The sequence below is a fragment of the Patiria miniata genome, unplaced genomic scaffold (assembly GCF_015706575.1).
Source record: "Patiria miniata isolate m_02_andy unplaced genomic scaffold, ASM1570657v1 HiC_scaffold_17, whole genome shotgun sequence".
NCBI lineage: Eukaryota > Metazoa > Echinodermata > Asteroidea > Valvatida > Asterinidae > Patiria > Patiria miniata.
In genome coordinates, this window is record NW_024037055.1 from 14,141,963 (window position 1) to 14,156,836 (window position 14,874).

The 14,874-nt window shown below is 40.4% G+C and overlaps 1 protein-coding gene across 1 annotated transcript in view; it reads left to right on the top strand.

Moving 5' to 3' along the window:
• The window catches only part of LOC119723912, a 58,668-nt gene that overhangs the window by 13,725 nt on the left and 30,069 nt on the right, over positions 1-14,874 (top strand). Inside the window, exons 9-19 of the mRNA XM_038194815.1 lie at positions 113-263; positions 1,856-1,923; positions 3,060-3,164; positions 5,152-5,414; positions 6,198-6,345; positions 7,256-7,530; positions 8,269-8,413; positions 9,432-9,533; positions 11,868-12,145; positions 13,138-13,288; positions 14,649-14,831. Coding sequence (XP_038050743.1) covers positions 113-263; positions 1,856-1,923; positions 3,060-3,164; positions 5,152-5,414; positions 6,198-6,345; positions 7,256-7,530; positions 8,269-8,413; positions 9,432-9,533; positions 11,868-12,145; positions 13,138-13,288; positions 14,649-14,831 — 1,869 coding nt within the window. The remainder of the gene's footprint in view (positions 1-112; positions 264-1,855; positions 1,924-3,059; positions 3,165-5,151; positions 5,415-6,197; positions 6,346-7,255; positions 7,531-8,268; positions 8,414-9,431; positions 9,534-11,867; positions 12,146-13,137; positions 13,289-14,648; positions 14,832-14,874) is intronic.

A 14,874-nucleotide genomic window follows, 5' to 3' on the forward strand; every position in this document is an offset into this window, starting at 1 on the left:
TTTTATTTGGCCAAGAAGGATATTAAGGCATACATAATATTAAGGTGCACGATTGTTGTGGGCTCGCAAGACACGGCGGTTTATTTTCTGTTGATCCCTTTTTTTCAAATAGCCAATTTCTGGTTGGACGTAAATGACCTGATGTCGGAGGGAAAGTTTGTCTACTCTGACGATTCGCCCTTGGGGTATGCCAACTGGTTTGAGATAGACGGTGTGGAGAAGCAGCCCGACGGAGGCAATGTGGAAAACTGTGTCTACATGAGGTAATCAAAGCAATTCTTTCGTGTTACCTTTTCAATTGTGAGGTTTTTGTCTTGCCTGGACTTTGTTCAGGAAAAGAGACTAAATGCAATCACTGTGTCTGTACGTTTGTAGCATGTGGTATTTTGGTTAAAGTTTTGTAACATTGGCCTCATTTCAAAAATTGATGCCCACTTGGAACCAAACTTGAATCATAGATGCAACATGAGAACCTTGATATAGTAATGATGTCAAAGGTCACATACCAAGGTCAAAAGGCCATCTGAGGTCATGTTGTAAAATAGGATGAACATGTAAATTGGTCTCATTTCCAATGTTGAAGTCCAATTGGAACCAAACTTGGGTCCTAGATGCAACTGGGAACCTTCACATGATAATGATGTCAAAGGTCACATACCAAGGTCAAAAGGTCCTCTCAGGTCATGTTGTAAAATAGGATGAACATGTAAATTGTTCTCGTTTCCAAAGTTGAAGTTCAACTGGAACCAAACTTGGGTCCTAGATGCAACTGGGAACCTTCTCATGATAATGATGTGAGGTTACACACCAAAGTCAAAGGTCACTCTTTAAAGATACATGTAATCGCAAAAGCAGGCGAGATGTGCGGTTCGAGAACTGCCTTGTTTAAATCAAACACGTGCAGCTGGCGATTTGCCGAAACTTCATGATTCTTCTTTAAAAACTGGACAGAAACCTCACCTGTCTATCCTTACTTTCCGGCTTCGCATTTTTAATTTTTTTTGTATTTTATTTATTATTTATGAACATTCTGTGAACTCGTTTTGTGGATTTTCACTGTTGGCATATGGTACAAAAATCATCTTCCATAATGTAATTTCGGTTGCGATCTGAATTTTAGGGATTACTAGTGAAATACTATAAACAGACCCAATGATGCCATTTTTTCAACCCTAGAAGATGGTTTTGGAGGCATTTTTTCCCCGGCACATTGGTGCTTTTTGTGGGCGGAGCATCTTTTTAAAAAGTAGGGGAATAGTCCCAAAAGGAGAGGGATATATTGGGACTTTTTGTAGTAAATGAAAACATGTTATACAAACTTTCTCTTTTGACCGCGGGACACATTTTATAATGGGGGTGTGGCAAGCAAAAAGAAATAAATATACTATACCATTAATCCAAACTTTTTTTATTCTGAATTTGATCTTCATAGACATTCCAGTTCTAGTCATATGTGATTATTCTATTCGGGCGATTCACAATGCAGTGCGCCACCAAGAGTTTGCCATGGAGAGTCAACTTTTCAAGTTTATGGTCGACAAAATATGGGCCATTTGAATGAGTGTCAGTATACACTTGAGCTAATTTGTTATAGATTGGGGCTTAGCGTTCTAGCTGCCTTACCAAAAATCACCATATTGATACAAAGAAAACAAAAGGGCAAACATTATACTCGAATCATACACTTACGAAACTACTGACGGGAAAAAACGAACAATTTCAAATGTCCCGCGCTGCGAATTTGTCGACCATCTCCCTCAGTGCACTGGGAAAAATGAACTCCCCGTTGCAAATTGTTGGTGGCGCTCTGCATTGTGAATCGCCCAAATTGCATGCTTTGTTTTTTTTCTTGTAGCTACTCGGATGACTTTGAGTGGCACGATGGCAACTGCAATGACAGAATGAGTTTCATCTGTGCCTTCAGTGAGTATTTGAAAACACTCAACTGGTCTCGAGGACAGACACTACAAACATTAATTGTCATCTCATCAGATACAAATTTAAATTTAAGAGCAAGATACGGAAATACATAGCATTTTTGTGTAACTATATGCAATCGGAGAGTGTGCTGAATTTTTATTTGTTCCTTCTCAAAAAGAGAGGAAAAGTGTAGTTTGAAAGGTAACTTCAATATGGCCAAATCAACAAGAGTCCAACTTTTCCTCTCTTTTTGAGAAGGAACAAATACAAATTCAGCACTCTCTCCGATTGCATATGGTTGCGCAAAAATGCTTAAGGGTGTATTTCTGTATCTACAATGAATTGTATCTGTATCTACAATGAAAGTGTAATTTGAAAGATAACTTCAATATGGCCAAATCAAGAGTCCAACTTCTTAGCTTTTTAAATTATTGACATAAATTGAAGAAATTTATATGAAACATTTTTGAGAAACCTTTGAAAACTTTGAAAAATATTTAAAGTAATGTGTTCGTAACAGTTAGCATATATATGATAAAAACCAGTTTTGAAGGTTTAAGGGTGCAGATACTGTTATCCTGTGAGCGTGAGCTGAACACAGGAATAATGCAGTGCGCCTGAGGCACTACATTTTCTGTTTTTCCAGGAGTGCGAGTTGGAGAACAAATTTATCTTTAAGCAAACTTACAGTAAAGATGGAACATGCACGCGTACATAAATGTTTCAGCAGTTATCTTATTACAAGTGGGTGTTATATGGAATGGCGCGCGCATCTTGTTAAGAAGAGTGCAATACGCAAAGTACGGTATGGACCGTGGCCGTGCTTCATGGTTATATGTAGCACGGCTTGTTGCCATGGTTCTACCAATCAGGATGGAAGTTTCAAGTTTACTTGAAGATAAAATGTTTAAGACAGAATCTCTCTGCAATACATTTTTTTAGCTGTTGCAAATATCCTCTTGTGTTTAGTAAGTGAGCTGACTTCCTTTTTCTTGTTTTCTTCAAAATGTTACTTGAAGATAAAATGTTTAGACAGAATCTCTACAGTACATTTTTTTAGTTGTTGCAAATTTCCTCTGGTGTTTAGTAAGTGAGCTGACTTCCTTTTTCTTGTTTTCTTCAAAATGTTCATCAAACAGCTAAGAAGCCTGTTAAGAAGTCTCCGCCTAGAATCCCAGAGGGCGCTGTGATTGATAAGACACAACCCGTGCTGCTTGCTGAACCATCCACCACACCGGCACCAGGTTAAAAAAAAACTCAAAGTTTGTCCAGATTTATAGTTGGAAATAATACTTTGACTTTGTACATATGTTGATGGTTCAAAAACAGTTCGTTGGGTGCCTGGAAGAAGGTCGTAAGGGCGAAAAATGGGTCAAAAGGTCTAATTCAGATTTTCAGATAATCGATAGAGCTTGGAAATATTTTTCATTTGTTATACATGTTGTCTCAAGGGGCTACGTCGTTCTGACGTAATTAACAGTAAACAAAAGACGGAAGGAGGTTTTTCATTATTTGTGCCCGGCAAAATGTCGTAAGTGTGTAATTCTAATGTAACAAAAAATGTTTGAAGCACGCTAACGTCGCACTCAAGTGGGAACGCAAAGCCATTTTGGTTCCCGGCAAAATTGCGTAAGGATTTAACATGCCGCTTTAGCATACGTTTAAGGCTTGGATCGTTAGCATACAGATTGAAATAACTTCACAAGTAAGTAATATTTTGACATAAAAATGCACATTATTATTTTAATTATTAACGAATGTCATCAATCAAAATTTCAACCTAATGAGATTTTTAATCTAGAAATGGCAGCACAAAAACTTTCAACTCGATTATCTCCAAAAGCGCTTTTTGCGTGCCTGGGCTGTTAACGTCCTTTTCCTTGTCACACAACAAGTTGCTCTATTCATAAGATAGAATTTGCGTCGGGGTGATGTAAATCAATATTAGGTTTTGCTCTTCACCGACGTATTACCGCTTCACCTTCACCGACCCTTCCATCGTAAGAATAGTTTCATCGGGGTACTTGCTGCTACATCAGGTTTGAACCAGGCAACCGATCCTGCAAGCTCTGTGGTCGAGTGGTAAGACGTCTGCACTAGAAAGCAGGAGGTCGTGGGTTCGAGTCCCTCCCGAGTGATGTTTCTAACTTTCACTCAGGAGATTGCACACTGAGTACACAGTGTTTATACGTCAGTGAAGGGCAAAAATTGCTCTACTTGTAGAAGTGCTGATCACATTTATCTACAAACTTATTTTTTTGTTGGCTGATTTATCAAATTGTGCTCTGCAATAACAAACGTGAGTTCTTATTGAAAGTGAAAGTGAATGTTTCATGTAAATTGCATTGAAATGTTTGTTTGTTCGGGTTGCTTGTGTTGTTTGATTGTTTTAATTAATATATGGTAGAGCCCCATGGTTCAGTAGCTACAGCGTTTGACTATGTGACTTTGAACCTATAGTGATCATGGTGTTTGTGTTCTTGGGAAAGGCACTTTACTTCAACTGTGTCACTTATAGCAATGACAATAAATGTGTACCTTTGACGGAAGAATACAGAATGAAAATTGAACTACTGCATAAAAGTGAACAGGGATAATAATGGTGATACACTTTGAGACATTGTATAGTGTGTAACATAAGCCTCAGATTGCATTATTGTTACCAAATGGGCAATTCCACAGTTACTCACGTTACATTTTTGATGTATTTTTGAGTTTCCTTGGGCTGTAATTACCTCACTGAAAAGATTTAATAACTGTTATCCCCATGGTAGATAGAGTAGACCTAGACCTACCTAAGCACCAAAGATGACATCCAGAAAAATGTGTTATGTATGATAAACAAGACGCACAAAATCGGTTACTCACATTACGAAAATGTTACGTGACCTAGACCTACCTAAGCACCAAAGATGACATCCAGAAAAATGTGTTATGTATGATAAACAAGACGCACAAAATCGGTTACTCACGTTAAGAAAATGTTACGTGAGTAACCGATTTTGTGCGTCTTGTTTATCATACATAACACATTTTTCTGGATGTCATCTTTGGTGCTTAGGTAGGTCTAGGTCTACTCTATCTGCCATGGGGATAACAGTTGTTAAACCTTTTCAGTAAGGTAATTACAGCCCAAGGAGACTCAAAAGTACATCAAAAATGTAACGTGAGTAACCGTGGAATTGCCCAAACTGTATTGATAAAAATATATCCATTTCACTCTCAACTTAGATATTAACGCAATCGTGACCTACGAGGGGTCATCAGCCGACCCCGAGCACGGCCCGGGCTCCAAGACCGGCTGGATCGCAGCCCTGTCCGACCGCAACCAGTACGTCATCTTCAACTTCAATCGGTTTGTGCGCGTGGATGAGCTGATTCTGCGGGGAGTCAACGTCCCCGGATACATGGCCTGGATCACTAAGTTCAGGCTGCTGTACAAGCGATCACCGGATGCGGATTGGACGCCTTATGTGCAGTTTGATGGCACGAGTGTACGTATTTTTTAAAAGAAGGCTTCTTTTAAAGGTAGATTTCATCATTTGCAAATGTCCCTGCCCACCCTTGAAAAAATTCCAAAACGGGAAAACACTGGAAATTATAGGGATTTGGGGGGGAAATGTGTTTGCCTCCTTTAGAAAAAAATCCTGGTGACGTCCATGCAGAGAGTTTAGTCCCATTACTATCTTTAGAACCAGTATGATTTTCAACAGTAATTTCGTCAGTTTTTGGATAGGTGCAAATGATGGACTTTCACTTTAATTGTAATACAACTTGTCTGTGTGCTTACAAACATTTTTAAACATTGTTGTTTATTTCTGGTAATGAAACCAAGAATTCCTCGAAAGCCCTTGTGGCACTGTAACATGTAGGCCTGAGGAGACCTACAGAGCTAGAAAGACATGAAGAAGTAAACCCACGGAATCAGGTAGGGACTGAAAACCCAATCCGCATGTCAGCCCATGCAGGATTCAAACTGCTGGTCACACTGGTCTAAGAGGAGGAAAGTACCACTGCACCTACACGATGCCTTCTGAATGAAAGCTGATGATGTAGTAGTTCAATCAGGGACTGATCTTTACAAATCTAACTCAAGAAGTAGCTGTTGCCATTTTCAAATTGTATCGCAAGCTGGCACCTTCGAAGCTGCCAGTTTTAGCGTTCTTTTGAAATGCTCGATTGTTACTCCCTCCCCCCATATTTTCTCTTAACATCCACTCTCATCCAATTTTCTGCCCACTGAAGCCTCTGACTGCATTTCTTGTTTGAAAATTCAGGAATTTGACAACGTTGTCACGGATCCAGACAAGCGCGCCACCTTCCTGTTTGATCCGCCGATTTTGGGATCCCTGATCAAGTTCCAGCCAATCAAATGGAAGAACGCAATTGCTGGCCGCTTCACCTTCAACGGGAGGCCCTCTGCTGGTGAGTAGTGTAACATATACAACTGAATTTTGAGGAGAAAGTAGAGTGAAATTCTGGAACGTTGGTTTTACCAAAGAAGTCAAAATTACCAAATTAGGCAAAGTTGGTAATCTTTTCCAAGTCCTCCAAAAAGCAACCATGTTTTCTTTGTTTTGCTCAACCACATTCACTTGTGTTAATTTTCCCCAATTTTGTTTATAAGTTTAGAGGTTAGTACAGTGTGGGACCGACTAAATAATTTTTTATCTCTGCCAAGATGGAATATTGACATGGGCATCACCAGTATTTTTTTCTAGAGGGGGGCAAATATGCTAAATATAGTACTTAAACGTGACTCGTACTCGGGCTTGGGCTCGATGTTTGGTGACTTAAATACAAGTCTTGTAATGAATATACATATTTGTGATGCGATCAAGCTACATGAGTCGTTTGTCGACCCTGGTAAAAAAAAAAATTATTACAGATTTCCAAAGAGCACAATCTCAGCATTGCTGCTGTGAAAACCGCATGCTGACACCATCTTTAGTTAAAAAATTATAGAGGTCGGAACACCAAGAGATGTGATGAAGGAATGTGATGAAGTGGCCCTATTTTGGCCTGAATCTCCAAATGAAAATTCCTGACAAACGACTCATGTACATGTAGCTTGATCGCATCACATTTGTCTTTCGCAATGGCCTGCCCTCACAGGCAGAGATTTGCTGCTTCATGGGTAGAGGGAATGCAGTTGTCTTGCTTAAAGACAATAGAACACTGTTCCCCTTGCTTGAAAATGTATCAGATGGCTCCCCTGTAACTGGGTTGTAAAATCTAGGAGTCTTTCCTTAAGCATCATGTGTTACATTGCATTGATTTGCAAGTAAGGACTCAAAATGACTGCTGTTTCGTCTCACAATTCTCTCCTCAACAGCACCAATGGACATATCTGATAAGGTGAAGTACAAGACGTCCTCGGTCGTCCGTAGGTTCACGCCGGGCAGCAAGTACGGATGGGTGGCCAGGAAGTCCGACAGCAGACAGTACCTGATAGCGGACTTTGGACAGAACGTTGAGCTGTACTGTGTGGATATAGAGAAGGTCATCATGGGTAGTCGAGGTGGATGGATCAAAGCCCTGAAGATGGAGTACAGTAATGACAAGGATACATGGCTGCCTTACACACTGGATCCAGCCGATAAGGATGGGGTAGGAAACACATTTTCTCCAGTTGTCCGTAACACTTTTTTTGTCCGTTATGCACATGTTGCATTTGCGCTGCGTTCATGCCTTTCATTTTTACGGACACAAAAATCGTTCCTATTGATAGACACGTCCCTTTTCATATATATATGTTGCGTGTCCATTCCGATGGCCCTTCAAATTCACTCCATGAGCGAATGAGTGATTTTGGTGAGTTTGTGATGTTCTGAAAAGAAGCGAGGGAAACTCTTTTCAGAGCCTCACAAACTCACAAAAGAGATTTGTCACATGGTGCTACCATGAACCTTTATTTTATTGCAATTTTCACCATGCAAACCTTCAAATCTGAATTTGCAATTGATCATGTTATGTTCATATACTTCATACAAACATAAAGCAAATTTGACATCATGAAACTTTTGTGGCCAAAATGTGTGAGTTGGATGTGTTTAACTTGTTCAAATTTACAGCGTTAAGTTGTCATGATGGCACAAATTTGCCTTAATTTAGGTTTTACAGGAGTATGAATTGACATTGATATGAAACAACTGTTTGCATTTGTACCCCCAAAAAAACCAAGTGTACTTCAACAATTAAACACTCAAGTTCAGATGGGAATTTCAGATCCTTGAAAGTATTTTTCTCAATATGGAAATAGTTGCATAATTCTACCTTTTCCTAGCAAATTGTACCAAGAAACGAGTCTAATATCTTGATTTTTATTTTTTTTAAAATTTTTACTAGATCATTGAAGTTAACTATGGCGACTCTGCATTAGCTAGGATTAGGAACAGTGTGCCCATCGTGGCTCGCTATATCAAGATAATTCCCATCAAATGGCACCAGGCCATCGCCGGCAAGTTCAGATTCTTAGGGTACAGATACAAAGGTAAGAAAGCACACTTGTAGTCGAGTCGGTCACACATTAGTCACAAGCCACATCGCAATTGAAATCCCTTGTAAGGTCAATGACAAATGACGGAACGGAAGACAGTACTAGTATCAAATACCTTGCAGAGTTATTCCACATTAAAATGGCACCTTTCAGAAGAAAACTGACATCGAACGTGGGTTCAAAATAGAGTGCCTGCATGGCACATTTTTTTTTTTACATTTACATGCGCTTGCAGCAGAATCTATTTGCAAGACCCTCAAAACTGCATATGTTTGCTGTGTTTTCTCAAAAGATAATAGCCACTGATTTAAAAATTCAACAGGTTGCTACAAACTCTACTTAAAGGGAATATACAACATTTGCAAACATGGAAAAACAAAACTACCAAGTTTTTACGAAAAACCTTACTAAGATGTTGGTAAATGACGGTCTAAAGCATCCTGTAAAATTATGGCACCTGGTGTGAAGTCATTTTCAAGAAAATTGTATTTTTGTATACATTTCCAACGGTGGTCAGCCGACCACCGTTGGAAAAACCAAACTATTTTACAACTGCTGCTCCCAATTTACAATTTTTTTTCAGTCACAATGTTGTTTGCTATTGGTTACATGTTCATGAACGGGTGCAGGCCAGCTAGACTGGTTCCCTTACCTTACAATTTTCCAGCATCTATAAATTGATCCATTTTATCTTTACTGGAGTCAGGGAACCAGACTACTTGAGCATTTTTGGGTTTTTTGTTTTTTTCCAGCATTTTCGAACACAAAACTTCAAAAATGTCAGTGTAACAATATTTGATCTATTATACTAACCCTCAAATAGTTCATTTCTAAAAATTACAGCAAAAGCCAATGATGTACATTCCCTTTAAGATAGGAGCAAGTCAAGTACATCCTTTCCATTTAATAGGTTTAAAAGTGGAAGACTGCATTATTAAGAATGCAGATTGCATCAATACCCATCCCTGATGAATATATTTGACGTAATAGACTTGCTTTTCAATCCGTCCAGGTCTGAATTTCCGAGTGCTAGGTTCCCAGAGTAAGAAACGCATAGCATCAGATCAAGGGGTCCCAACGGTAACTTCCAGTGAAGTGGAAGATGAAGAGACTGGTAAAAATCTTAACTTTCTTCTTACTTAAATTATCTTCAGGCACAGGCCTAATTAAATAAATTATTTGTCGATAAAAGCAGTCCCTTGTATCACAGAGGAACACTATTATGTTCTTGTTATGATTGTTTACAATTAGGTAATTTAAGTCTTTCTTACTGTGTACAAAGCTCTTGAAAATATGATGTATAACATGACAAGGTGATGAATAAGCACTTTTGTGGTACACCCTTACTGATATTCATGCAAGCTTGCAGCTTGCATGGTTCCAAATTTGTATAAAATTAGGGCAAGCTTGCAGGCAAGTGTGCAGAAAGTTTGCAGGAAAGGTTTGCAGCAACCTTGCGGAGAGTTTGCAGGCAAGCTTGCACAGTTCCAATTATGTTGCTGCAACCATGCCAGCAAGAGTGCAGCAACCTTGCAGACAAGCTTGCAGCAAGCTTGCATGGTTTCAAAGTTGTACATTAGGGCAAACTTGCAGGCAAGTGTGCAGAAAGCTTGCAGGAAAGGTTTGCAGCAAGCTTGCCGAAAGCTTGCAGGCAGCCTTGCAGCAACCTTGCAGAGAGTTTGCAGGCAAGCTTGCACAGTTCCAATTATGTTGCTGCAACCATGCAGGCAAAGAGTGCTGCAACCTTGCAGACAAGCTTGCAGCAAGCTTGCATGGTTTCAAATTTGTACATTAGGGCAAGCTTGCAGGCAAGTGTGCAGAAAGCTTGCAGGAAAGGTTTGCAGCAAGCTTGCCGAAAGCTTGCAGGCAGCCTTGCAGCAACCTTGTGGAGAGTTTGCAGGCAAGCTTGCACGGTTCCAATTATGTTGCTGCAACCATGCAGGCAAAGAGTGCTGCAACCTTGCAGACAAGCTTACACGGTTTCAAATGTGTACAATGGGGAAAGCTTGCAGGCAAGCTTATGCAAGCTTACATGCAAGCTTACATGCAAGCTTACATGCAAGCTTGTGCAAGTTTACATGCAAGCTTGTGCAAGCTTACGTGCAAGCTTGTGCAAGCTTACGTGCAAGCTTGTGCAAGCTTACGTGCAAGCTTGTGCAAGCTTACGTGCAAGCTTACGTGCAAGCTTGTGCAAGCTTACGTGCAAGCTTGTGCAAGCTTACGTGCCAGCTTGTGCAAGCTTACGTGCCAGCTTGTGCAAGCTTACGTGCAAGCTTACGTGCAAGCTTACGTGCAAGCTTACGTGCAAGCTTACGTGCAAGCTTGTGCAAGCTTACGTGCAAGCTTGTGCAAGCTTACGTGCAAGCTTGTGCAATCTTACGTGCAAGCTTATTCAAGCTTACGTGCAAGCTTATGCAAGCTTACATGCAAGCTTATGCAAGCTTACATGCAAACTTATGCAAGCTTACATGCAAGCTTGCAGCAACCTTGCCGGTTGATGCAAGCTTACAGTAGGCTCTTGGCAATGGAAGCTTGCTGTAAAGGGGACAGATTGCTTCAAGATGAGGGCAAGCCTATATACAAAGTTGCAAACAAACCTAATTGCTTATTTGCTATATACACTCTTGTGTATGAGGCAAGTTTTTTTTTTATATCACATGCACTTGAGGGTATTAAATGCATATTGCAATGAGTGCAAGATTATTTTGAATCACAAAAGTATTCTATTGGGCACACAGCAATGCGTGTAGTAAATGGACTGTTTTAAGATTTGGCCATAAGTCCTGCCAGATTCAAACATGTGCAGCACATACATTTTCCTTAAAGACACTCTGCATTTTCCAGCCGCATGTGTCGAAATGTATTAAAGTGCATGCATCTTAATACTTATCGGGACATTTCTTCCCAGTTTTCACTTAGAGACAAATTATAAAGTGCACTGAGGGAATAGGAAATCTGCCTCTTCGTAAAAACTGTGATGATTATGGTAATGATTTCGCAGCTGGTTTGGCTAAAACCATCATGGTGTGGGGCTGAACAGATCTGTCTGATTATAGCCCCTTGACAAATTTCGCGAATTACTGTGAAAATTCTCATTGCGATAATAGACTTTATTCACGAGTCGGCCATGTTGAATTGAAAGCCAGGTAAATTCTTCATTTTTGGAACTTGCGAGGGGATATGGAAGCAATGAAATAAAAGCCCATTACAAATTAATACCAGTCTGCTGTGACGAATAAATTTACAATTTGTGATTTAACATACCCTCATGTTTTAAGCCATGTCTAAAGAAAACATTTGAAAGTGAGGCTTGGAACGCACTCCAATCATAAAATAGTCTGGCACCATCCCTTTCGACAGTTTACAATTTATAAAATAGATTCAGGGAGCATGATCGAAAATGGCTTCCTTGTGAATCAGGTCGATTAATTCCACTGTTTTATTCCAGGCCTTGCCTACAACTTGGTGGACTTTATCGACTCCTACTACGCCAGCGCCTCGGCCAAGGACTTCAGTCCTGGCAGCCCCCAGGGCTGGCTGTCCCCCTTGGCCTCCGCCGATCAGTTCCTGACGGTGGTCTTCCAGGATTTGGTGCGGATTCGGCGTCTGAAGCTGAAGGGCATCAAGCTGGAGAACTACTCGGCTTGGGTCAAGAAGTTCCGGCTGCTGTACAAGACCAAAGAGGACGAAGACTGGACAGTGTACATGTACGATGACGATGAGGATGTAAGTTTAGAGTGTTTGAATTATGGCCAACTTACTTAAATGTAATTTTTGGGGGCTTATTGTCAGCAGAAGCTATAAATTTGAAAGGATGCAGCTACAACACAGTCGAGCCAAAGGCATGTACAGGCACCTCAGGCAGCGGCCATACAACCAAAGTCTTCTCAAAGACAATTTTCAAATCAGAATTCTGTCTGATGTTGTTATTCTAATTGTAATTCAGAATGTTGAAAAATATTCTTCTAAGAATCCCTTTGAGTGAAACATTTTTTTTGGGGGGGGGGGTATAAGACACTTTGTGAGGAGAATCATGTTACACACAAGAACATGGGCCACTAGTCACGTGACACAAGTAACCTTACATACTAGAGATAAAGAGTCTGGGAAATTTGAAAATTGCAGTCACTACCATATCCTATGGTATCGTAAATTACCCCTGAACAACAGGCATATAATATTTCCTTGATCCATTCCAATTCTGCCTTTTTTAGCATATGTAGATTGTTTGATAACACCATGGTATTGGTATAAGGAAAGCCCACCATGCAATTGTTCAAATGTCAATTTGTTTAACTTACCAGATTAGGCCAAAAAAAAAAAGTCTCCGGTTTCTGGTATGGAGCTTGCCCAAAAAGTGGTGCGGCGACGCGGCTTTTTTTTTTTTACCTGATTTTTTTGCTTCAAATGTCGGCTGATGACTGCAAATGATGCCCGACTAAACTTAGTGCAAATATATGGGAGTCCAGAGAGGCCACATAAAGCTTATTCTCGACCATAACCCGATCTAAAAACACGTCAAAATTGTGCAGCAGCAGGATTCCTGTCAAACCAATGAGTTTGGCGGTTTTGAGACATCATCTTTCATTGAAAAAAAACCTTTTTCATTTTGCCGACGCGCATGGCTACGGCGCCGCGCGCGCATACCAGAAACCGGAGACTTTTTTGGGGGGCCTTAGGAATATGCAATTAAATTAATTAATTCATGACCAACCTAGGAATTTGAGGTTCCCAAGGATGCCAGTCCGGACCGGATGACGACCTTTGACCTCCCCAGCCCCATTAGGGCCAAGTATGTCAAGTTCCAGCCAGTGGAATGGGAGAAGGCAATAGGAGCCAAGCTTTTCTTCTACGGCAGCCGACGGCTAGGTGTGTACTCTCATTATCCAAAAAAAAATTGTCAGTTTTAAAGGGAATATACATCATTTGCTTTTGCTGTAATTTTCAGAAATGGATGGAATTGGGGGTTGGAAATATATAGCAAATATAGTTACACTGACTTTTTTGAGGTTTTGGGTTCGAAAATGCTATAGAAACCAAGAAAAACAATCATTTTTCTGTAGTCTGGTTCCCTGACTCCATATAAGAAGAAACAGAGCAGTTTACATACATTGGGGAATTGTAAGGTCAGGGAACCAGTCTAGCTGGCTTGTACCCATTCATAGGTGTGTAATCGATTGCAAACAAGTGCGATGGTCAATTGGGGCCAGTATTTGAAAAAAAGCCAGATTTTCCAACGCTAGTCGGCCGACCAGCGTTGGAAATTGATACAAAAATACCACTCTTCTTGAAAATGACAGTATACCAGGTGCCATGATTTTACAGGATGCTTTACACTGTCATTCACTAACAGTCCAGCAAGGTGTTTCAAAATGATTTGGTAGTTTTATTTTTAGATGTTTGCAAATGTTGTATTTTCACTTTAAAAGCTGTTTGAAAGTATAAAACCTTTGTAAACAGGGCTTTGCTCAGCATTGTAGTGAAGTCATCTTGATGTTAAAGGTAGTAGAGTACTAAACAAGCCTAAAGCTCTCCGCACACTATTACGATTTCACCGGATCACCAGTATTTTTTTTGTCCTTGTTGTGGAGACTGCAATGTTAACCAGCACACATGCCCAATTCTATCCTATAATCCAACACGTGATGATCTGTCACACAATGACAAAATGGCAGCCAACAATTTTGAATCATGTGACTTCTTTAGTGAATCTGATTGGTTTACATAAATATTGCGTTCGGTGAAATCGGGCTGCTGACCGCACACCTTTTCCTTTGACATCGGATCCGGAAAAAAAAATCCAATGTTTAAATGTCATCCAATCGCCTTGTGTACAGTCAGATCGGTCCGTTATTTTCAGCACGCACCTCGATATTTGCGATGGGTTGATGGTCGGGTGAACTGGTAAACTCTGAAAGGTGGGCAGCAGGCTTAAGGCCAGAGGTTGTGTTGAATGAGTACATTAAATAAGCCAAATATGCATGAGTTTATGCACTGACCCAAAACCACACATTGTTGGTCGAACCAATGGTGAATTGACCAATGAAATAAGCACCACTACCTCATGAGTATGCATGAGCTTATGCAGTGACTGACAACCAAACATTGTTGGTCTAACTGATGTTGAATTGACCAATGAAACAAGTACCACAAGCTCATGAATATGCATGATGTATTCAGTGGCTCACAACCACATGGTTGGTTGAACTCCTGTCTTCTTGTCAATTAGGGAAGTACACACAACTTCGCGAGAGACGGACCATGAGGCTCTACTACTCCTTCCATGAGATCCAGGCATCCTGGTCCAAAGCTAAGGCATCCTGCAAGGCCAACGGTGGCTCCCTGGTCCGTGTTTTTGCTCCTAGAGTCCAGGAGGCTATCGTTGATCACATTGAATCCATCAAAATTGAAGGTAAGGTTTTGTGGAACAGTTCGACTAGTGTGGTAAGACTTCG